The sequence below is a fragment of the Pan troglodytes genome, chromosome 18, assembly GCF_028858775.2.
Source record: "Pan troglodytes isolate AG18354 chromosome 18, NHGRI_mPanTro3-v2.0_pri, whole genome shotgun sequence".
NCBI classification, from domain to species: domain Eukaryota; kingdom Metazoa; phylum Chordata; class Mammalia; order Primates; family Hominidae; genus Pan; species Pan troglodytes.
The window spans coordinates 21443973-21469281 of NC_072416.2; the positions used below are offsets into that span (position 1 = coordinate 21443973).

The window sequence follows — 25309 nt, forward strand, 5'->3', positions numbered from 1 at the left end:
TATTTTGTTCAAGAGACACATGGTGAAGTTTAGGCATGAAGTGCTAAGATGTCAGAAAGAACCCTCAAATTGTTCAGAAAAACTGTGTGTGCATACACACACAGAACAATGAAACATGGGAAATTGTTAACTGGTGAGTCTAGGTAAAACGTTTATGGGCATTCCTATAACTTTTCTGTAGCTTTATTCTCAAATTTATATATTCGATATTAGTAAGACTAATGAAAAAATTTCAGAATAATGACTTCAGACAAATGTCCCGATACCCAAAGATGCTTTACAAACATAGGTTGAGTATCCCTTATCCAAAATGCTTGGGACCTGTAGTTTTAGATTTTGGATTCTTTGAGATTTTGGAATATATACATGTATATAATGAGGAACTTGGTGGTGGGATGCAAGTCTACACACAGAATCCACTTATGCCTTATTATACACATAGCCTGAAGGTAATTTTATACATTTTCAGTAATTTTGTGCATGAAACAGGTTCTGACTAGATTTTCACTACTGGGATCCATCACCAGGTCAGGCATGGAACTTTTCACTTATGGCATCATGTCAACTCTCAAAATGCTTCGGATTTGGAGCATATGAGTTTCTAATTAGGGATGCTCCACTCATACTACACCTGCAACCCAAAGGGTCCTTGGCATTTCATTTGAAACCTTCAACAGTCTTCTTTAAATGGAAACTAACTGTAGTCTGGTGGAGGAGGATCGGACTTATATTTGGGTTAAAACAGGGCTAGGGGAAAGGAAAGTGCTCATAGGGAAGGGTCAGAGTAAAATGGTGACTACTTGACGACGCCAGAGCTGTGTTACTCAAAATCTTCTGAATCCTGAAAACACATTTAAGTTCCTTGATGAACTATTAAGGAAATCGATGAGAGGGATCTTTATACACCTCTACTTTTCCAGCAACATTAAAATGTGTAGCCCAAGTTTAAAACACGGTCACCTGTTCAGCAACTGACATCCTCCTATTCGGATCAACATCTCGGCCCTCTAACTTGGCTTTCACTCTCTTCCACACACTCACTGCATAGGAGTTTCTCTCTTGCACCGCTATGAAGCAACAAAAACATATGTAAGTCAAACCATCATTTTATATAAAAATTTAAGGCATCTTTATTCTAACTAATTACCTTTCCCAGTTTTAGGGTCTCTGACTGCCTTTTTAGGACTACAAGCAACACTCTTGCCAGTTCCTGGAACGGTGCTTGGTGGAGTATCAGCTGATGTAGCAAGATTTTTCTGGATCAGCTTTCTAGCATTCTGTGACATGACATCAGGCTGAGTCTTCTGGCCAGTGTTACTCCGGACTGCTACAGAGAAAGAGTTGGTGGCTCAATTTACATGTAAACAGAACACGGAGGAGGCAGAGTGGAGCAAGCACGGGATAGGTGGTAGTGGTTGATACCCCAATTAAATAATCAACTATAAATCCTTATCCTTGGACACAGCAATTGTCTTCCTAAAAATATAGCCTAAAAACAGCCAGACATTCAGGTATGAATTTGTACAATTATGTTTACTAGGCTTGTGGCATCAAAAACCATAAATAACAGCCAGGCATGATGGCTCACGCCTGTAATCCCAGCACTTTGGGGAGGCTGAAGTGGGCGGATCAGTTGAGGTCAGGAATTTATTAAATTCAATAAAAGTGAAATATAAACATTAATTTACCAAAATATACAATGGTAATATGACATTTTGGGTATCCACGTGTTAATCTTTGTGAACTATTTTATATATATATACATATATATACACACACACATATATATACATATACACATATACATACACACATATATATACACACATATATACACATATATACACACACACACATATATATATACACACATTTACTATACTTCAGGTTCTAGGGTACATGTGCACAACATGCAGGTTTGTTACATATGTATACATGTGCCATGTTGGTGTGCTGCACCCATTAACTCTTCATTTACATTAGGTATATCTCCTAATGCTATCCCTCCCCCGTGCCCCCACCCACAACAAGCCCCGGTGTGAGATGTTCCCCTTCCTGTGTCCAAGTGTTCTCATTGTTCAATTCCCACCTATGAGTGAGAACATGCGGTGTTTGGTTTTTTGTCCCTGCGATAGTTTGCTGAGAATGATGGTTTCCAGCTTCATCCATGTCCCTACAAAGGACATGAACTCATCCTTTTTTATGGCTGCATAGTATTCCATGGTGTATATGTGCCACATTTTCTTAATCCAGTCTATCATTGTTGGACATTTGGGTTGGTTCCAAGTCTTTGCTGTTGTGAGTAGTGCCGCAATAAACATACGTGTGCATGTGTCTTTATAGCAGCATGATTTATAGTCCTTTGGGTATATACCCAGTAATGGGATGGCTGGGTCAAATGGTATTTTCTAGTTCTAGATCCCTGAGGAATCACCACACTGACTTCCACAATGGTTAAACTAGTTTACAGTCCCACCAACAGTGTAAAAGTGTTCCTATTTCTCCACATCCTCTCCAGCACCTGTTGTTTCCTGACTTTTTAATGATGGCCATTCTAACTGGTGTGAGATGGTATCTCATTGTGGTTTTGATTTGCATTTCTCTGATGGCCAGTGATGATGAGCATTTTTTCATGTGTTTTTTGGCTGCATAAATGTCTTCTTTTGAGAAGTGTCTGTTTATATCCTTCGCCCACTTTTTGATGGGGTTGTTTTTTTCTTGTAAATTTGAGTTCTTTGTAGATTCTGGATATTAGCCTTTTGTCAGATGAGTAGATTGCAAAAATTTTCTCCCATTCTGTAGGTTGCCTGTTCACTCTGATGGTAGTTTCTTTTGCTGTGCAGAAGCTCTTTAGTTTAATTAGATTCCATTTTTCAATGTTGGCTTTTGTTGCCATTGCTTTTGGTGTTTTAGACATGGAGTCCTTGCCCATGCCTATGTCCTGAATGGTATTGCCTAGGTTTTCTTCTAGGGTTTTTATGGTTTTAGGTCTAACATTTAAGTCTTTAATCCATCTTGAATTAATTCAAGCCTAGCCAACATGGCAAAATCCTGTCTCCATAAAAATACAAAAATTAGCAGGGCGTGGTGGCAGGTTCTTGTAATTCCAGCTACTGGGGAGGTTGAGGCAGGAGAATCCCCTGAACCCAGAAGGCGGAAGTTGCAGTGAGCCAAGATTGTGCCACTGCACTCCAGCCTGGGCGACTGAGTGAGACTCATCTCAAAAAAAAAAAAAAAAAAATTAAATTAAATTTAAAAAAATAAAATAAAAATAAATAAGAAAATAAAAAATAAAAATAAATTGGCCATTAAGTCATTTTTTAAAAGATTATTTAATGACTGAAAAATTATTAACTGGAAAAAGGCAACAAAAATTGCATTTGCATAATCATCCCAATGTGTTTGTGTATGTGTGCATATGCACAGCGAAGTAAATCAACAAATGCAGAGTGGTTTCTGCCTCTATTTGGAATGGAACTACAAATTTTTCATTTGTATTAAGTATTTTCCTATGTTTCTCTGAATATATATATATATATATATATATATATATATATATATATATAATTTTTTAGCCAGGCATGGTGGCGGACACCTGTAATCCAAGCTACTCAGGAAGCTGAGGCAGGAGAATTGCTTGAATCTGGGGGGTGGAGGTTACAGTGAGCCGCAACTGTGCCACTGCACTCTAGCCTGGGCGACAAGAGACAGTTTTGAGACTCCGCCTCAAACAAAAATAAAAACAATTTTTTTAAAGAAAACTATTCAAATTAGCAAAGCATTTTTACTCTCTCACGAGTTGTTTCATTTTTTTGAGACAGAGTCTTGCTCTGTCACCCAGGCTGGAGTGCAGTGGCGTGATCTTGGCTCACCGTAACCTCCGCCTCCCGGGTTCAAGCAATTCTCCTGCCTCAGCCTCCTGAGTAGCTGGGACTACAAGCATCTGGCACCACACCCAGCTAATTTTTTTGTATTTTTAGTAGAGACAAGGTTTCACCATGTTGGCCCGACTGGTCTCAAACACCTGACCTTAGGTGATCCACCTGGCTCAGCCTCCCAAAGTGCTGGGATTATGGGTGTGAGCCACCTCGCCCGGCCTTTTTTTTTTTTTTTTTTTTTAATAGCTGTTTATTTATTTATTTTTAAAGAGACAGGGTCTTGAACTCCTGGCCTTAGACAATCCTCCCACCTTGGCCTTCAAGTAGCTGAGATTACAGGTGTGAGCCATCGTGCCTGGCTTACGAGTATTTTTAAGGATAAGCTAAAATCTGTTCAGTTTAAGATTATAGAATGACAGGCCTTAAGTGTTTAATATTAGACAGTTATGTATAATTAAACATCTTAGCATCTATGTGTAACATTAACAACAGATCAAGACTCAGGACTCTTCTCTTACCTGCAGCGAAGGATGGCTGATAAGTAGCAGATGACGTTGGACTTGAACATTCATTTGTTGCATCGGTGACTAAGGGTGATGCAAAACTCACTAAATTATTATAGATACTGAAATACAAAATAAAATGGCTTATTTACGAAATGTTTTACCTGATACTACTTATAAAAATATGAACAAAACTGAAAAATTAAATCAAGAGATAAACTTCTTATACCAGTAGTTTTGTACTTATGTTTTATAAATTCTGACCAGAAGGCATTCTTACCTCTGACTTTGTGTTTTCAGTTCTTTCAAGGTGGGAGTGATTTCCTGGAGCATTTCAACGTGTTCTTGACTTCGAACCTGACCCATAGCCTGGACTAATGTAAATAGAACTGTTTGAATGTTGTCTTGCCATGATTTATATTCACCCAAAAACTGCCTAACACTGTTCTCATAGGGAACATCTTCACCATCTGCCAGAGCAGCTTCTTCATCCTAGAATTGATAAATTAATGATTAAGAAAAATAGTTTTAGAATCAGTAATTACTCTCAAGACAGTCACCTAGTGATTAAGTAACAAATGTTTCAAATATGAGTGTGTTTAAACTGCTTAGTTCAACTCCATTTTTATAGGAACTTTGTTTCCACCATCAAATAAATATTCAAAGTAAAAGTAAATTCTAAAATTAAATTATTTACTGTTTGTAATGATGAAGTAATAGCCTTTTCTGGAGGCTTAGTTTTCTTACTAACTAGACTATGTACAACACTGGAGGGAAGAGACAACATTTCATTCATTTTGGAGGCAAACTGTATGGGTTTGTTGGTATAGCTAAGAAAGAGAAAGACAAGCTGGATATCTGAATGCTCAGACTAGGTTCATATCTTGGTTTTATTACAAGTTATATCACAATAAAGGAATCTATTTAAGCCTTAGTTTCTCTGTGTATGAAATTCAAACTACTACTACTGGCTTTAAAAAATAGTTGATGAAAACGCAAGTTAACTCAGTTACAAACAAATTGGAAGATGTGATGAGATAAATTGTTATTTACAAAATGTCACTGTTTTTCCTATAAATAAAACTACTTGTAAATTTTATAACAGAGGGAGAGTAAATGTGTGTTCATGGTATTAGTCTTACCTTAGCCATAGCTTTCAAGAGATGTTTGACATCTCCAAGCTGTCGGTTATGACCAGTGAGCACAGTCTTTATATTATCAACCAGATTCTGAATTGTTTCACAGACCGTTTCTATCTGCTGCTCTTTCTCTGTCTGAATTGCCCTCTGAGTAGACATATCCTGGGTCAACTGTTTGTGTGCTGACAAAAGCCATTCAGAGCTGCCAATAGGATGTTCAAGACCAGTGTCCTAAATAGAACAAGCATTTGTTTGACTTCGAGTATCAGCTGAAATAATGAGTTCTTTCTTCATTATCATCATCAAAAGATATTAGTAACTCAAGCTGACACAAAGAGAACCTCCATTGCTAAGTCATGAATTAATTACCTACAAGTTACTTAACAATAATCTCAATAATCTATGAAATATAGATGAAGATTTTTACTTTTCTGCATAATCACGCAGGCTTTAAATGCTTAAAGTTTAAGACCTGAGAAATACATTCAGAATCACAAAGATGACTGGCAATCCAGGTCCCTAAATTCTAAATAACTCTTCGAGATGAAATGTGAACTTCCTAACATACAGCTTTAAGCTTTCTGACAAAATATAAACGTCAAACTTACCAACTTGCCATTTCTGGCCTTCACTAACCTTTCCAGCATTCATCTTCCATAAGCCCTCTTTCTCCTGCTCTATTTTCAGTGCATTGGAATCATCTGCTACATATCGTCTTTCTCCTCCCTTCTAAACTTTCATAGTATTTTGGTTGTAGCTATGAGGATCCTTTACACTTCCTCATTTTTTATATTTTTAAACATATAATATGTTTCGGGGCGGGGGGGCGCTAAGAAAATAATTTAATCATCACTGTCCCCCCGCTCCCCTAACAACCTCTTACATACAGTATATGCTCAACGAATGTAATCGGAATGTATATATTAAATTGATTTTAATAGTATAACACTAGCCTTATTTAATCAAGTTTCTTTCCACCAAGACTCACCACTCTCTGTAATAAACGAAGCTCTAACTCAGACACTGAACTGTTAAACTGTGATGCAAACGAACACATCTGCTGACATCGCTTGATTAGTTCAAATAACGCCGCATCCAGGTTTAAGGCTTCTGCAGTTCTTGTTCGTAAACTTTCAAAATGAATGATATTGCTGCAGAGAAATGTGACCTGTAAAGACAGAAATGGAACCACAAGAGGAGATGGGAGGAAGGTGGGAAAGGGAGGTGGCAATTAATAACATGAAAAAATACTACTTCCTCATTTTGAGAATTCAGGACCAGAATTGGTCCTGAAAATGTTTGGGAAATAGACCAAAACCTTATAAAGGCTGTAAATAAATGTACATTTATACTGACACTGTTAGGTCTGAGATGGCCAAAAGCACTGACAAACAATTAGGTAAATTTATCTTCTACATTACTGTTTTTACATAGAATATTTACTCCACAATAAAGCTGTTATCATATTCAGCTGCAATTTGTGTTACAGCCACAATTCAGAAGACACTTCTGTCAGAATGTTCCCCTTCTGCTTCTATTCTTGCCTAACTTATCTAGCAGTATTAAGCTCATTTTAAAGGTATGATTAATATTGTGGTTAGTTTTTTTGTTTTTTTCCCTTTGAGACAAGGTCTCCCCTGTTGCCCAGGCTGGAGTATAGTGGCTTAATTATGGCTCACTGTAGCCTTAAACTCCTGGGCTCAAGCAATCCTACCGCCTTAGTCTCCCAGGTAGCTAGTCTCCCAGCTGGGACCAGAGGTGCGTGCCACCATGCCTAGCTAAAAAAAAAAAAAAAAAAAAAAAAAAAAAATTTATTGGCCAGGTGTGGTGGCTCACACCTGTAATCCCAGCACTTTGGGAGGCTGAGGCCAGCGGATCACCTGAGGTCAGGAGTTCGAAACTAACCTGGCCAACATGGTGAAACCCCGTCTCTACTAAAAATACAAAAAACTTAGCTGGGCATGGTGGCGGGTGCTCGTAATCCCAGCTACTTGGGAGGCTGAGGCAGGAGAATCACTTGAACTCGGGAGGCAGAGGTTGTAGTGAGCCAAGATCACGCCACTGCACTACAGCCTGGGCAACAAGAGCAAAACTCCGTCTCAAAAAAAACAAAAAAATTTTTTTTTGGTATGCTATGTTGCCCAGGCTGGTTTCAAACTCCTAGCTTTCAAGCCATCCTCCCGCCTCAGACTTCTGAGCACCTAGAGCTAAAGGGACATACCACCATGCCCAGCTATGATACATTCTTAAATAGTTCTTAATAGGTATATACTGAAAAATTTATAGATAAAATTATGTACTATTTGGGATTTCTATTAAATATGGATAGAAAGGAGGATTAGGGAGTATGGGTGAAATAAGATAAGACTTAAGTTGATCATTATTAAGCACTGGCGACAGGTATGACGTATGAGTATCACGTATTAGTCCAATTTTGTACTTAGTTGAAAATGTCCGTAATAGTTTTTTCGGTTCTCCTCCCCCTGCCCAATCCACAGCCTCTTGACAGGGCACAAGGTCTTTTTTTTTTTTTTTTTTGAGACAGAGTCTTGCTCTGTCACCCAGGCTGGAATTCAGTGGCACGATCTTGGATCACTGGAACCTCTGGCTCCCAGGTTCAAGCGATTCCCCTGCCTCAGACTCCTGAGTAGTTGGGACTACAGGTACCCACCACCACACCCAGCTAATTTTTTTGTATTTTTAGCAGAGACGGGGTTTCACCATATTGGTCAGGCTGGTCTTGAACTCCTGACCTTGTGATCCACCCACCTCAGCCTCCCAAAATGCTGGGATTACAGGCGTAAGCCACGGCGCCTGGCCGACAGGGCACAAGGTCTTAAGACGTTTTATTGTCATGTGGAAAAAATAATATTCAAAGTACCTTTCCAAATCTCTGGATCACTTTAGTTGTATAAAAGAGACCCAGAGAACCTTAAACAATTATGAATTTAAGACCTCTTTATTTTTCAACAGAGGCTGAATTTATTTAATTAATATTTAAATGAGAGGCAGTAAAAGCCCAAGGAAATAACCTGCTGTAGGTTCAACTTAAGGCATGTCCTGAAAGGCCCATCCGGCCCTCCTCCCAGGGCTGTGAGCCAGAACGTGGGCTCTCAAGCTCCCCTAGTTACTCCACATATAACTTCCAGCTACTCATCTAATCCTGTAAAAGTGAATACAAAGATGGTGCATGTAAGTCACAATACCTGACTTGCTCTTTGGCTCTCTTTAAGGACAAGATTTCTTCTTTCAGCTATCGTTGCTTCAAAATCTTGTAGTACAGGGGCCAATGCAGGGTTGGCACCACCTGCCCACTTGAGTCGCTGTTCAATACTTGATTCAAGTGCAGCTAGCTTCTCCTATAAAAGCCAGCAGAATCTTGGTGAAGGTATATGACATTCTCTACTTCCTATTTGTGGAGTATTTTATATAACACAATAAAGATTCAAAAGAACCAGGGTGGACACATGTAATTTAGAAAACAAAAGTTTTAACAATCACCTTTTGGAATTAACCTTGATTTCACTTTGAACATTTAAGGCCAAACATGTATGGAGAGAGAGGCAAGAACTGGCTTTCAATTTATTATCTTAAAACGTACAGAAGGAAGTTTCACTTTCATTTTAAAATAAAATGATCTTTAAAAAATAAAAAATATGCTACACCAAATTCTTTTTTTTTTTTGAGACGGAGTCTCACTCTGTCACCCAGGCTGGAGTGCAGTGGTGCAATCTCAGTTCACTGCAACCTCTGTCACCTGGGTTCAAGCGATTCTCCTGCCTCAGCCTCCCGAGTAGCTGGGACTACAGGCACCTGCCATCGTGCCTGGCTAATTTTTGTAGTTTTAGTAAAGACGGAGTTTTACCATCTTGGCCAGGCTGGTCTTGAACTCCTGACCTCATGATCCACCCGCCTCGGCCTCCCAAAGTGCTGGGATTACAGGTGTGAGCCACCACGCCTGGCTACAATCTTGGCTCACTGCAACCCCCGCCTCCTGAGCTCAAGCCATCCTCCCACCTCAGCTTCCAGAGAAGCTGGGACAAGAGGTGCGTGCCACCATGCCCAACTAATTTTTTGTATTTTTTGTAGAGACGAGGTTTTACTATGTTGCCCAGGCTGGTCTCAAACTCCTGGCCTCAAGCAATCCACCCACCTCGGCCTCCCAAAGTGCTGGGATTATAGGCGTGAACCACCATGCCTGGCCAAGTTTATGAACAATGGTAAAAATCCATCCAGATTATCATGACGAGGAAAGTTTAATGTAACAAAGTTATTTGATTATTTATTCAACATTTCAGGTGGACGCATTCACATTTTCTCTCCCCAACTCCCTCTACTTTCCTGCATGTCCATGTCTCTAAAATCATAAAGAGGAAGAGTTCATTCTTGTAAGTTGAAAACACATCTTTTCTCTGACCAATACACTGTAGAGAAAGCTTATTTCAATCTTCAAATGACTGAGCTCCAAAAAAGCTTCATTAAAAAACTTTAAAACATCACAGAATTATACTTGATTTTATACTGCTATTAATTTACAAAAACAGAAAAATGTCAGTTACTACTGAGTACATGAAGTATAAAGGACAGACAATATAAAGATATACATAACTTTCATTAAGGCAAGTTCCTCTTATGTAAAAAAATAAGTAGAAGGATTATGTACATAGCTTTCAATATCCAGTCACTATAATAGTTCAGAAAAATATTCTGCTGCCTTAGGCATCACAAAATTCCATTATCTATACAACATAAGAAATGCCCATGCTTGTGAGCTACTACTAATAAACAAAATAGAACTACTTATATACATTTCACAAAACAAATTCAGTATTCAAAGTTTTTCTAATCATCAAAATTTCCTTAATGTATTAAGGCACAGTAATTATCAAATTCATTAAAAACCTGAGATATTTAGTATGTTTCTACTCCTGGTTCAAAATATACCTGTTACTATAAGATTCAGTTACCTTGGAAGGTAAGAAATAAAAAATATAGGCCGGGTGCGGTGGCTCAAGCCTGCAATCCTAGTGTTTTGGGAGGCCAAGGTGGGCAGATCACCTGAGGTCAGGAGTTCGAGACCAGCCTGGCCAACATGGTGAAACGCTGTCTCTACTAAAAATGCAAAAATTAGCTGGACATGGTGGTGCGTGCCTGTAGTCCCAGCTACTTCAGAGGCTGAGGCAGGAGAATCGCTTGAACCCGGGAGGCAGAGGTTGCAGTGAGGTGAGATAGTGCCACTGCACTCCAACCTGGGCAACAAAGCGAGACTCTGTCTCCAAAATATATATATATATGTATAAATATACCAATATATATATATTTTTATATATATTTGGTATAAATATACCAATATATATTTTTATATATATTTGGTATAAATATACCAATATATATTTTTATATATATTTGGTATAAATATACCAATATATATTTTTATATATCTTTGGTATAAATATATCTAAATATATATTTTATATATATTTTGGTATTTGGTATAAATATACCAAAATATATGTTTTTATATATCTTTGGTATAAATATACCTATATATATATATATATATAGGTATAAATTAAAAGCAAAAGTGAAAAAAATTATGCTCTTCTGGCTTACAAGCCAAGGACACACAAATAGACACACTGAACAACAGAGCACTAACAATCATAGTGTTGGTTATTTCTAAAAAGAAAATGCCCTGGAAGGAAGATCTGGCAAAACACACCTGAACTGTTGCAATAGAAGTTTCAATCTGGCTCAGGGTATGCAGCTTCTTTTTCATGCTGGTTAGGATAGCAGACCGTGGGGGAGGTGTGACTGACATGGCTTGTGGTCTATTGATAAGTAGATCTTCATGTTGCCACTGTTCAGAGAAAAAGAAATGTATTAAAATCAGCAGGAAAAAAGCGTTTAGATAAATAAGGGAAGGGAGGCGCAACCTAGGACTGGCGGAAGAGAAAAAAATCCCAGCTGCAGCCAATGGGAGGTAAGCAGGGAGAAGTAACAGAAAAGACACATTGAAAAAAATCACATCCAGGTCAAAGTCTTCTTGAGGTAGAACATGGCTAATAAATTTCTTGGATCACTCACATGCACCATTTAAATAGTAATTCTGAAGATGTTAACTACAGTTAAGGAAATCAGAGCTTAAGGAAGTTAAGTACAAGTTTATATACCCAAGTCTCATTTGAATACAAATCCATCTCACCCCAAAGCCTGTGCTGTTATACATCCCCTAAGTAATTAAGGCCAAAACTAGGCTTCTAAAAACCATTTCCAAAATAAAGACAGATTTATTCCCAAAGCTGTTTATCACATCAATAAGGCATCAAGGAAACAGAAACTACTTTAGAAATAAATACAGGAAGCATACCTACATATGAATGAATTCAACATTAAAAACTATATTTATGCCAGGCATGGTGGCTCACGCCTATAATCCCAACACTTTGGGAGGCCAAGGCGGGTGGATCACCCAGGCTCGGGAGTTCGAGACCAGCCTGACCGACATGGAGAAACCCCATCTCTACTAAAAATACAAAATTAGCCAGGCGTGGTGGCACATGCCTGTAATCCCAGCTACTAGGGAGGCTGAGGAGGGAGAATCGCTTGAACCCAGGAGGCGGAGGTTGCGGTGAGCCGAGATCGCGCCATTTCACTCCAGTCTGGGCAAGAAGAGCAAAACTCCATCTCAAAAAAAAAAAAAAGCAATATTTAATACAGATCATGCTTATCATACAGCCTTGATGGAAAGAAATTCTAAGGACACAAACCATAAAGGATAAATGATCTCAACTATACAGAAGAGAAACGAAGTATCATTGGAAAGAAAGTGCCAAAATGCTATGGTGTGTTTGCATTGGGTTGCTGTGAGTTCAGGAAGTTTTAAAAAAATTTCTGTGTATTGTTTTAAATTAATTTCCCCCATTTTTCAAGTTTCCTACCTTGAGGAAAAACACATTATAAACAAAAACACTTACCTGAAACATGGCAATATGCAGCTGAACCCGCTGCAGGCTTGTCTTACAAGAAGAAATACTGGTTTCTAGCCTTCGCACCAAGTCATGCTTCTTCCAGGCAGTGTCGTAAGAACTTGCTAACACAGTTGCCCTGTTCATAACCAGCTGAGAGAACTTCCCTATCTGGATGTTATGTTCCACCGCTTTCTTACAGAGATCATCAACAGAAACTTTGCTTTCGGCACCAAAGTCCTTTGCCTCTACTTGAGCAATGATGTCTACACCCAGAGCACTGATAAAACTGCACAGTGTGAGTCCGAGGGCTTGGTTGGGTAGCCCTATCAAGAGCTGCCTCACAAAGTCAGCTGTGAATGCCTTGATAGGTTTGGCCATTTGGTCTTCACTGAAACAAGAGTTTCTAAAAAGGGTTTTCACATTGACAATCTGTACAGGCCCATTCACAGTATTCTGATCTTCAAGTGAACTTGATCCTACAAAAAGGAAAAATTTCTTATATTTCATGAAAAAAATCAGGTAATATGCTGCTTATTTATAGTATTTAAGGTGTCATGAATGTATAATTAAATTAAGCCTACTCTATCCTGCCCCCTTCCATAGTGCTACATAGCTAAAGCTAGTATGTTTACAGGTAGAATATTACCTGACAATGTTTTAGAAAAGGTACCACAGAGCCTGAAGAACTCCTTAATAGTCTGTAGTCTTTTTAGAAAGAAAATCTCTTCTAGCACCTGCCGGTGATTATCATCATCAAAAAAATTAACTTGAGTACTCCTGGCTTCCCTTATGATGTCAATCTTTCGCCAAGCTATGGGAATTTCCATCTTGTTCAACTATGTAAATGAAAGAAAACAAAGTTCATTTCTCCACTCTTCACACAACTGAACAACTACTTTATGGCACTTGCATTATTTTTAAATCCAAGTCCACATTTACCTTTTCAACTAATAAGCTGAAAGCAGTTTCAACTTGAGCAAACATGCCATCGAATGCTACCAAAAGCATCTGGCCAGCTGACATTTTGGGTGTTTCATCAACTGAACCATTTCTCGGTTGGATTAATTCACCGTACTGAGCATGTAGTAGTCTACAGAAAAACAAAAGGAGTTAAAACCTTCGCTGAAAAGTAATGCCTTTGGTGGGAACATACAAAGTCAGTACATCTCACAGCTGCATGCTGTGAGAGTCTAGAAAGCCTTCTGGCATTAAGAAGAAGTGTTATTAGGCCGGGCGCGGTGGCTCACGCCTGTAATCCAGCACTTTGGCAGGCCGAGGTGGGCAGATCACCTGAGGTCAGGAGTTCAAGACCAGCCTGACCAACATGGAGAAACCCCGTCTCTACTAAAAATACAAAAAAATCAGCTGAGTGTGATGGTGGGCACCTGTAGTCCCAGCTACTCACGAGGCTGAGGCTAGGAGAATCGCCTGAACCTAGGAGGCGGAGGTTGCCTAGGAGGCCAAGATCGCGCCATTACACTCCAGCCTGGGCAACAAGAGCGAAACTCCATCTCAAAAAAAAAGAAGGAATGTTATGATGATAAAATGGTATTTCATGTCAACCACAATAGGATTTCAATGATTCCAATTCATTATTAATGACTGTTATGTGATTAAATTTTATGCAAACTTGAGTGATTAGTCTCATTTTTACACACAAAATATGAAATAATTTAAAATCCCATATTGAAAAATGTCAGAAATCACACCATTCTAAAGCTGGCGGACCTAGTAAATTGTCAGGTATGTTCGCACTATTACTACAAGATACGATACAACCAAGTATACTTGCTATTTTGGGTATGCTTGGTTTTTATTTATGCACATTTTGAATGTAAGGTCTTCAGAAATTCACCCCTCACATTACCATTAAGACTTACATAGTGCTTATGTATCCAGGCACTATTTCTTATCACACACACACACAGAAACCATTCCAAATGGCTGGAACTATTAAGAATTTTTAAGAGAATTAAAAATGTTAAACTACCAGATAAATTTCTAATGGAAAAAGAGCTGTAAGATGGTATGAGATTTTCCTTGAGATTACCCAAAAAAAGCTTCTCTGAAACAAGGCACAGACAGGCTGCCATAGATCCAGGCACAAAGTTTGTTACCCAAAGTACACATTTAGGTAAACATTCCTCTGTATGAGGATAAGGGGAACCCAGATAAGATATTAAGAGAGATAAAATGAAGTCTGAAGTTCAGTGCAAAACAAAGATGTACAGATCTAGCATTTAACTTTTTAAATACTGCTAAAAATTATATGATAAAGCTGTTCTATAAACAATCTAATATTTATGCTATTAATGATTATACTTTTTCTAGCCGGGCATGGGGGCATACGTCCATAGTCCCAGCTACTAGGGAGGCTGAGCCAGGAGAATCTCTTGAACCCGGGAGATGGAGGCTGCAGCGAGCCGAGATCGCACCATTGCACTCCAGCCTAGCGACACAACAAGACTCCATCTCAAAAAAAAAAAAAAAAAAAACCATATATATATATATATACACATACACACGTACATATTTATGAATATATATGAATATATTTATTATTTTATGAATATAACCACTCCAAAGAAACATGAGAAACAGGAAATTTCTGAATGCAGGATAATTAACATTAAGGAATTATTGCTACTTTTTTCATGAAATAATGGCACCACAGTCAAGAAAAATAAGATTACATATATATGTATACTTTCTGCATTATTAATATTTAAGAATGAAAAAATATTTGCTTCTAAATAACTAGGGTAGTAAATTTAAACCAGACTAGCCCAGTGCAGATAATTACCAAAGGTGGTGGCATGGGGTTCATTAGACTATTCTCTCTACTTTCTTGTATCTTTGAAATTTCCCATGGGAGGAAACGGTGCTACAATTCATTTCTACTCTCTCAATTATACTTCTTTTGTGAATTAGACATTGGAACGCCAAAGAAAAGAGGCCCTGAGTCACTAGGCACAAAGAAGCTTAGGGATTAGCTCTGAGTACAATGCATGTCTGCAGGAACTGCCCAAACTCTACAGATTCCAAAGTCAGATTGCTTTTCTGGACTAATGAGATGAAAAATACAATATCCAATTAGCTAAAACAAACTTACAATATTTAAACTAATTTAAAAGTATTCACCTGAAATGAGGTGTGTACTCTGTTAGCTAAATAAACTGTTTCAGGTGTCTCCAAGGGGTTCTACAAGATGGCTTAAAAATACCATGTTCGACTGTGTGTATGTACATGTACATAACTACAAGCACTAAAAGGATATATGTATGTATGTGACCAAACTATACACTTGCACACACACACACACACACACACACAAATAAGTGCATGTATAACTAGTGAAATCTGAGTAAGCGGTGTGGACTATATCATTGTCGGTTTCATAGTGTTACTATAGATACTAACACTGAAGGAAGGATGAAGCATGCACAATACCTGCCTGCACTTTTTTTTAAGCAACTTCTCGTGATATATAATTATTTCAAAATAAAAAAGTTTTAAAAAGATACGTGTATGAGCATTTATAAGTAATTATACCTGCTCTAAAAACTAAAAGTAAACTTACGTTAAAGAGCTCAGAATCCCTTTCTCTGGCTGTCCCATCTCTTTTACGAGGAAACGGCACAGCCAGCATTCACTTGCCTGGCAACATCGATGTAATGAGCATGTGTTTCTTCTTCCAGTCCCATAGCTGCGTTTCTTAAGTAGGCCTGAAGAGATTCCACTAGAGTCTGCAGGGGAACGCCATCGGTGGTCTGCTCAATAAGACTGTCCAGTTCATGCAGCATACTTTCTAACGTGTATTCCCCTTTCATTAAACATCGAAGTGCTTCTGGAAATATGATTTGCCGGAAATTCGAATTCAATTCCTATAAATATATGAGAAAAAAATTTTTAATGTTTTTTGAGTTTAGCTAAGTTACACATTTGGAGACTTAGAGCCATACATTAAGAGCAAACTTATGTAACTATGCCATCAACTCATTCATGTAAGTACATCTTTTGTTTACTTTTTATTTCTACTTTTAAATATTTTCTTTTCAAATTCTATTTCATAGTCATGTGAAATTTTTCAGGAACTATTTCAAATGACTTTAAAAAGTTGTCATATAATTAAACATTCCTAGGATGATGTACCTTAAGAACAAAAAGAACTGCCCTAAAGTATGTTATATAATGTTATTAATTTTTAGGAATCATATTTCTGATAGTGATATTAGCATTGTTATTCTCTTTTTGGTTTGGTTATAAGTGGCTTCTATTTCCCTTCAAAAAAAAAAGTCTTATCAGGGTATAATTTGCATATAATAAACTGCATGTTTAAAATATATAATTTGTTATACTTTGGTACTTGCATACACTCATGAAACTGTCACCACAATCAAGAAAATCAGCATACCGATTACCCTACCAATTTCCTCCTGACTTTTTAATCTCTCTCACTCACACTTCTCCATACCACCTCCTCCATCTCCAAGTAAACACTGATCTGCTTTTTCTCATATTATACACTCTCCATTTATAGGGGTAGAAATGTCTAGCTTTCTTTACTCAGCATAATTATTGTAAGTCATACATGTGGCTGTATGTTATCAAGGTGTCGTTCACTTTTATTACTAAGAAGTATTCCATTATGTGGATGTACCATATTTGTCCATTTGCTTGATGAACACTTGACTTGATTCCAGTTTTTGACTATTACAAATAAAGCTGCTATAAAAATTCAAAAAAACAAAGAGCAACTGTAACCAAGTTATAGCTATAAATCTCACAATTATCTTCCTTTTAAATGACTGGCTGAGCAACATTCAAATGGGGAAGTCAAATTGCTTTCCTGGGTTAAAGAGATGAGAAAGACAATATTCAGTATCTAAAACAAACTAATATTTAAAATAAAAGTGTTCACCTGAAGTGAGGTATACACTCCATTGGCTAAGTGAACTGTCTCAGACGCTTCCATGGGGTTCGGGATATCTAAGTCCTGTGGCACCAGGTGGCACTGCTTCAGTAACTGAACCAAGCAGGTGACGTTTCCGCTCATACTGCAGAGTTCCTCCAAGAACCAGGCTCCATCCCGAGAAGTCAGATCAACCAGCTGTTCTCCAGCACTTGACGCTGCACCTTCCATCATCAGGTTACGCCTACAAGAGATAAATATCTGTACAGTGAAACTTAAATGTATAAACAAAACAAGGTAACTGGCCGGGTCAAGGCCATGCCTGTAATTCCGGCATTTTGGGAGGCCGAGGCAGGTAGATGACTTCAGGCCAGGAGTTCGAGACCAGCCTGATCAATATGGCAAAACCCCATCTCTATCAAAAAATACAAAAATTAGCCAGGTGTGGTGGCACACACCTGTAGTCCCAGCTATTAAGGAGGCTGAGGTTGCTGTGAGCCAAGATCGTGCCACTGCACTCCAGCCTCAGTGTCAAGAGTGAGACCCTGTCTCAAAACACAACCAAGATAACTAAAATCTGAAAAGCAAGTAAGCAGCTGTAACACTTGGCAAGACTAAGGAAAGTAAAAGAACATTTTAGGTTTGGGATTAAAAATAAGACACAGGAAATGGTCCAATATGAAGCTGGCTAACTTACCTTGTAAGGGTACAAAGGGCAGAAATAATAACACTTGCTAGACTCAAAGATCCTTCTTCTCCATTCTCATGAAGGAAAACTTTAATGCAACGTTCAATTTCTTTCAACTGATCTTCACAAACTGGCACAGTGACAGCTTCCTGTTTCAAGCGCTCCACTTGTCTAATAAGTCTGCTGTTGATGTCTGCTGCGTATCGCTGCAGGGTCATTTCAGTGGCAGTGATGAACTGACACACTGTTGGGGGTGGCTGGGGAGCATATTGCATTTCATATCTATAAAAATAAGGAAGAGGTGCTTGTTTATAACACAACCACCCCCAACATACAAAAGAATATTGCATTTAATCCTCAAACAAAACTTGAAGAGTAGAAATCATTATTTACATTTTACAGATAAAAATGTCTCAAGAGCTTAAGCAATTTCCTAAAAGGACTTGTTGATGACTGTGACAGAATCAACATTTGAGGCCAGGCACCACGGCTCATACCTGTAATCCTAGCACTTTGGGAGGCCAAGGCAGGAGGATCGCTTGAGCTCAGGAGTTCGAGACCAGCCTGGGCAACACGGCGAAACTCCATCTCTACAAAAAAATATAAAAATTGTTCAGGCGTGGTGACACACGCCCGTGGTCCCAGCTACTTGGGAGGCTGAAGTGGGAGGATCACCTGAGCCCAGGGAGGTCAAGGCTGCAGAATACAACCTTGCTTCCACTCCCAATAAGAAATACAATTGGCCAGGCGCAGTGGCTCACGCCTGTAATCCCAGAAATTTGGGAGGCCCAGGCAGGCAGATCACGTGGTCAGGAGTTCAAGACCAGCCTGGCCAATATAGTGAAACCCCATCTGTACTAAAAAGACAAAAATTAGCCGGGCTTGATGGTGTTGTAGTCCCAGCTACTCTGGAGGCTGAGGCAGAGGAATTGCTTGAACCTCGGAGACGGAGGTTACAGTGAGCCAAGATCATGCCACCACACTCCAGCCTGGGTGACAGAACAAGACTCCGTCTCAAAAATAAAAGAAAATTAAGCACTATCAACTTACTTCCTATAGAGCTCTTGACAACGCTCTACTGTGGTGTTACAGATGAGCTCTTCCATCCAGGTCTTCCACTGTTCAATTCGATGTTTCTGAAATATGGCCTTCGGATACTGCAGAGCCACGGTTGCATAGTGATGCAGTTGCTCCAGACAGCCACGGAGCACGGAGCGCCTCTGCTGCAGGAGAGCACCAACCTCCCCCTCCAGCTGCTCGCACTGGCTAATCAAGTGGGCCTGACCAGCATTCTGCAGAAAGGCTGTTGCTGGCACGTAACTTGGAGGACCTTTTGGTAAAAGACAATATTAATCACAGTAAAACAGGGTCAAGTCAGCTGTCACTAAAAGCAAGCACAAACCAGGACCCCACACAAACACACATGACTATAAAACTCATAGTTTCACATGTGAATCTAAAATAAGTCAACCCATACCAAGGTCCATTTGTGTGCTTATCTCTTGAAGCAAGCTTGCAAGCTGTGTTGCTTCTAAATTATTGAATGCAGCCTGATAATGTGTTATCCATTGTTCAAATTCATTCAGCTTCACCTGGATTGCTTCCTGAACAGCTCTTTGCTGAGTCTGTAGTTGGGTGTGTTCAGAATACCTAATCAGGGGGACAGAAACAAAATCAAAAGATTTATTGCTGTTTTCTTCTACATACTTTCCTACCCTGGAATGTGCTCACACATGGACTGTCTGGTACGCTCCTTGTCCACCTTGAGGGCCCTCCTCAAATGTCCCTTCTCTGTTTTTCCTGACCCTGTGATTCCCTCAACCATGCTCATGACATTTTAACTAAAACTGCCACATCTGCCAAGTTTTAGGTTCCTTGAAGGTTAGAGACTGATGCTTGACAGATCTTTGTAATCTGAGAGCCTCACGCAATGCTTGACACTTTCATATTCAACTACCCTTTACTGAGCACCTGCTGTGTATAAGGTTCTTTCAGTTAATCATCTTATTTAATACTTAGTGAGGTAGATGAAGTAGCTGCCATTGTACAAATGAGTAAGGACTCAGATACATAATGGTAATGAGAAAACCAAAACCCAGATTTTCTGATTCCAAGTTTTGTGTTCTAACCACTACACCCACCTATCTCCCATAATTAGTCATTCAAACATTTAAGTTAAATATAATAAAAGCAGACAATTTCAGTGAATTTTTGTTTACTAACACTTTGAAGCTGCAGTCACTGAGACAGCTTTTATCATTTATGTGATTTGTTACAATTCTAATCCATATTGATAATGTTTATATGAATATGAAAATTCTAATTAATGGCACATATTTAGAAGAATTCAACACTGTTTTAAACCTGTGTTGCAGAGTATGAGAAGGATGATCCACCCCTTCAGCTCCTTCTAGAAACTCTATTTCCTCCAGTAGTTTGCCCTGCAGTTTTTCCACATCTGTCAGTTGCTCTTGCAAGCTTAGGTATTCATCTAAGCTACCGTCCAACTTGGGAAGCACAACCAGCATCTCATCTCTATTCTTAAACCAGTTCACCTGTAAAAAGATATTACAATTAAGAAGACTCTTACAGGGCCAATTTTGAGACACAACAGTGTCAGAAGAACATTTTGCACATCCTACTTAAATCTCTACAAAACCCGAAAGGGGTGATGCATTGCCTCCACTGTACAAAAACAACTAATGCGTTCAAGTTTACACAGGCATAAACTGACAGGCTCAATCTCACAATACCATGTATTAATAGTTGCCAATGTCACCCAGAACAAGACTGGCATCCCTGGCTACCAGATAGGGAAGGGAAGCTATCCAATTAAAGAACATTTACAGTCATCACTGGTAAACACATTTCAATAATTAAGAAATATAATTTTTTCAAATCATGAACCCACCTCTTAGGAGTGTGGAATGTAACTGTGCATGTTTGTGTGGAAGAATTACCTAATAAAAAGTTAACATCAAACTGCCATATTTAACTGCCATTTCAATATTATACATTAGTTTTGCCAAAAAAAATTAGAGAAACAATTTGCCTCAACATTTTGATGAGCATGTTTACTCTATTAATAAAAAGAAGACAATGACTTATTCCGTCACTGGGCTTCACCTTAATCTCAGCTACTCTAGAAGAAAACAGGCTGCGGGTGATCTCTCGCTCCATCTCTCTCTTGCTCTGCTTGCTCTCGGCCTGCTGGCCACCTCCACCATAGACAGCACCAGCAAACCCAGCCTCGCCTCCTGCTGTCCAGTCCACCAGAGGGTCGTACACAAAGGCCTCCAGCAGCGTCAGCAGGGTCTCTCTGCCACGCCGCATAATGTGTAAAACCTGTTTTCAGGAGAGTTTTTAAAATAAGGTCTGCCACAAGTTTCATCACTAAAGTGTGTTTTTCATTCCACAGGTTTTGCTCATTTAACAAATACACTAAAAGGGAGAAGAGAAAACAGCATACCTGCTCACATGAAAGCCTAAATACACCTTCTACTCCAGTTACACCCAGTGCTGTTTCAATGTTTTGTGTCATTCGAAAAGGTACTTTCTCAGGAACTCTAAGGCTTTTACCTTGAAAAGACAAATCATTATATTTTTGCCCTTTCACCAAAAAACATTTGGCCCTCATAAATGTAAAGTCTACTTTTATATTACCTTTTTCAAAGCAAACATTGTAATCTATGTGAACAACTTCTCCAGTCGTCATATCTATAAGAACATTATCCAGATGTCTGTCTCCAAGGCCAATTATGTATCCAACCATAGACATGACTGCAGTAGATCTTGCATAAGACTAAAGGAAAGGAAATGGGGGCAGCAAGTGAAACACCATTAAGAAATTTCCCTCCAACATGGACGTGATACTATAAAATTTACAAAGCACCATTAACCTACTCCCTTATTTTAAAATAAATCAACAAATAAAAAGCATTCCTCAAGGCTGCTGCATGTGGTCATGCAGGCATACAACACTGTAGACCTGATTGGTCCTAGTTAATCAGCTATCAGGATGCTGGATTAAAAAAAACACAAACAAACAAACTTTTCTTCAGTCTTCCTAGTTTGTCCCTTTCTAAATTTTTTATTTTTATTTATTTATTTATTTTTTGTATTTTTGGTTGAAACGGGGTTCAGTGTTGCCCAACCAATGTTGGGCAAGCTGGTCTCAAACTCCCGACCTCAGATGATCCACCCACCTCAGCTTCCAAAAGTGCTGGGATTACAGATGTGAGCCACTGTGCCTGACCTCTTTCTTTTTTTAAATTTAAATATTGATTTTATTTAAAAAAATTTTTTTCCTTCTAACTTTTATTTTAGGTTTAGAGGGACATGTGTAGGTCTTTACGTGAGTAAATTGTATGTCACTGGGGTTTGATGTACACATTATTCTGTCACCCAGGTAATGAACATAGTATCCAACAGGTATTTTTTCCTACCTCACCCTCCTCCTGCCCTCCACCCTCAAGTAGGCCCCAGTGTCTGTTGTTCCCTTCTTTGTGTCCATGTGTGCTCAATGTTTAGCTCCCACTTATAAGTGAGAACATGCGGTATTCAGTTTTCTGTTCCTGTGTTAATTCGCTTAGGATCTCCTTTTCATTTCCTCCATAACTCTTTCCCCATCCTGCCCTCGGACAGTCATGTTCATGCCTTTATAACTGTAATATTAAACTCAAATATACGTCTCAAACTACCAAGTCTGGAGGGACAGAGGAAGGAAGGGAAGGAGGACAAACAAGATAGGCAAGAAGGTAGCAGGCAAAAGAAATACTACTACTGAGTATAGTCTAAAACAAAGCACATACCTGCGTAACTCTCCACCATTCATCAGGTGTTGTGCAAGATGACCAGAGCTCTTTGGCAAGGAGATTCGGGGGTGTGGCCTCCATTAACTCTTCCAATACTGCCTTCATTACATGAAGAGGCCAATCCCGACGGGACACATCCAGGCTAAGCCCAACTGTTTTCAAAGCAGGGCCAATTTTACTGTAATAAAGTTCACTAGGACGGGGTACAATTCCAGGATTCTGAGGAGTTTGGTAGGAATCTTGGGCCTTAAGAAAAAACAATTTTTTAAAAAAAGAAAAGATCAATTTTATATAAGGAAAAAGAGTGCCTTTTGTATGTAAAGTAGAATTTTTAAAAATGATTTTTCAGTAGCATTCTCTCATTACTCAACTAAATTTCATGTATTAATACAAAATAGCTAATTATTCTGGACTATGGATCTTTCTTATGATATATACCTTTTAATTAGGCCTATTCACTTTATTGAAAAATTGGTCTACTGTTTAATTTTCTTGAGGTTCAATTCAAAACTAAACACTCAAGTTACTTTCTTCTTTATAATACAGAATTCAGTTTTAAAATTCTAGTTCATAATTTATGCACATACTTCATTCTTCACACACGACTTAATCGTTAATATAAAATTAACAACAGAAATTCAAAAACACATTACATGAGAATTTAGATAGCCCTTCTCTAATTACTATTTTGAAATTACCCTTCAATAACAGTTCTGCAGTCTCCTGTGCCTAGGTTTAAAACTTGCTTCCTTTCAAACTCATGCTCTTTTCCCCTACCTACCCTTATCAAAAGCATTTTCTTTAGCTAGATGTGGGATCCTGAAGGTAAGACTGTATAAAATTTATCTCAATATCCTAAGAGCTTAGTACTGTTCCTGGCATATATTAAGCACTCAGATACATGGCTAAAATATATTCTAAATTAAACTCCTAGTCTAAATCAAAGCATAAAATTCATAGATACAAAATAGGATGCCATGGTGATTAATTCCAAATTTAAAGTTGCTTCTTATTTACATACATAAAAGAACCTGGGTTTTAAAGCGATTATTTACAAATTTAATTTAAAAGCATGGTAAATCCAATAAAAACACTAAGATGTAAATTATCAAGTTACTGAGTGATGAACAACCACACATTCCCCCTCTCCAAATCTGTCTCAAGTTAAGATAAACCCAATGCCATCACTTTTGCCTCTTATATAACTATTTTTGGCTGGGTGTGGTGGCTCATGCCTGTAATCCCAGCACTTAAGAAGGCTGAGGTGGGAGGAATACTTGAGCCCAGGCGTTCAAGGCTGCAATGAGCTATGATCATACCACTGGCACTCTAGCCTGGACAACAGAGCAAGACCCTGTCCCTTTAAAAAACAAAACCAAAAAAAAGCAAACAACTTTATTTTTATAAAAGGTACCTCAAGGCTAGATGTGGTGGTTCATGCCTGTAATCCCAGCATTTTGGGAGGCTGAGGCGGGTGGGTCACCTGAGGCCAGGAGTCCGAGACCAATCTGAGCAACATGGCAAAATCCCATCTCTACTAAAAATACAAAAATTACCCAGGTGTGGTTGTGCCCCCGCAAAGTTCCAGCTACTCGGGAGCCTGTAGCAGAATTGCTTGAACCTGGGAGGCAGAGGTTGCAGTGACCCAAAACCACACCACTGCACTCCAGCATGGGCGACAGAGCAAGACTGTGTCTCAAAAAAAAAAAGTACCTCAAAAATACTCTCCTAGGGACCTCAAGTCTTTTCCTTCTTTAACTGCTTATAAACATGCAAAAATGGTCCAGTAAGTCTACAAGTATTTCACATAATAACAGAGAATAGACTAATACACTTCGTAGATGATTTAATCAACCTTTTGTGCTTGTAAGGCAGCTTCCCGTTGTTGCCATCGTTTGTAAAGACCAAATAAGGGTGTGGCTCCATCTACCCATTGGATTAGTCCTGATCTTGTTCCTAGTGGTGTTACAGAATAGTGTCGAGCATGGAACCGGGGTGTTTCTTGGCGATTAATTGTAGCAAACATGGTATTCACAATAGATAGGAATTGCATTATTCTCTCATCCAAATGTAAATCCTCCAGTCCTATGAAAACAAAATTAAAATAGCTAGGATAGGTGATTAAACAGGGTTGGGAGCATACCACTCCTCTTTTTCAACTAGCAGTGGCAGTCAAAAACTGACAGTCCATGAGGCACACTGAAAGCATTAAAGAATTCTATTTTGGGACAAGATATTGGCAGTAGATATTAGCATTATTAGCTGTACCTCACTTGTCCTGCTTGTACAAGTTCATACACAAAGTGGGGGTGGAAAATCTTTCTGCACGGCATCCAACCACTGCCGTTCAAAAGCACATAAGATATAGGGCACTGCAGGCTAATAATGACATACAGAAATTCGC

The 25309-nt window shown here is 38.7% G+C and overlaps 1 protein-coding gene across 12 annotated transcripts in view; it reads right to left on the bottom strand.

Moving 5' to 3' along the window:
* SMG1 (SMG1 nonsense mediated mRNA decay associated PI3K related kinase) overlaps positions 1-25309 on the bottom strand; it is a 115356-nt gene that overhangs the window by 5938 nt on the left and 84109 nt on the right. For 8 of the 12 annotated variants that reach the window (XM_054668277.2, XM_024349777.3, XM_024349780.3 and 5 more), the window contains 21 exons: positions 24761-24990; positions 22903-23151; positions 21561-21893; positions 21218-21436; positions 20456-20646; positions 19569-19741; positions 19142-19421; positions 18101-18373; positions 17413-17647; positions 16149-16375; positions 13431-13581; positions 13138-13327; positions 12498-12967; positions 11243-11380; positions 8727-8879; positions 6509-6688; positions 5524-5751; positions 4662-4873; positions 4397-4503; positions 1148-1327; positions 961-1067 (listed from right to left, as the gene is read on the bottom strand). In XM_054668277.2, coding sequence (XP_054524252.1) covers positions 961-1067; positions 1148-1327; positions 4397-4503; positions 4662-4873; positions 5524-5751; positions 6509-6688; positions 8727-8879; positions 11243-11380; positions 12498-12967; positions 13138-13327; positions 13431-13581; positions 16149-16375; positions 17413-17647; positions 18101-18373; positions 19142-19421; positions 19569-19741; positions 20456-20646; positions 21218-21436; positions 21561-21893; positions 22903-23151; positions 24761-24990 — 4526 coding nt within the window. Of the gene's footprint in view, positions 1-960; positions 1068-1147; positions 1328-4396; positions 4504-4661; positions 4874-5523; positions 5752-6508; positions 6689-8726; positions 8880-9727; positions 9878-11242; positions 11381-12497; positions 12968-13137; positions 13328-13430; positions 13582-16148; positions 16376-17412; positions 17648-18100; positions 18374-19141; positions 19422-19568; positions 19742-20455; positions 20647-21217; positions 21437-21560; positions 21894-22902; positions 23152-24760; positions 24991-25309 lie in introns of those variants that run through there. The other 4 variants (XM_054668279.2, XM_024349781.3, XM_024349778.3 and 1 more) reach the window with 4 other exon arrangements.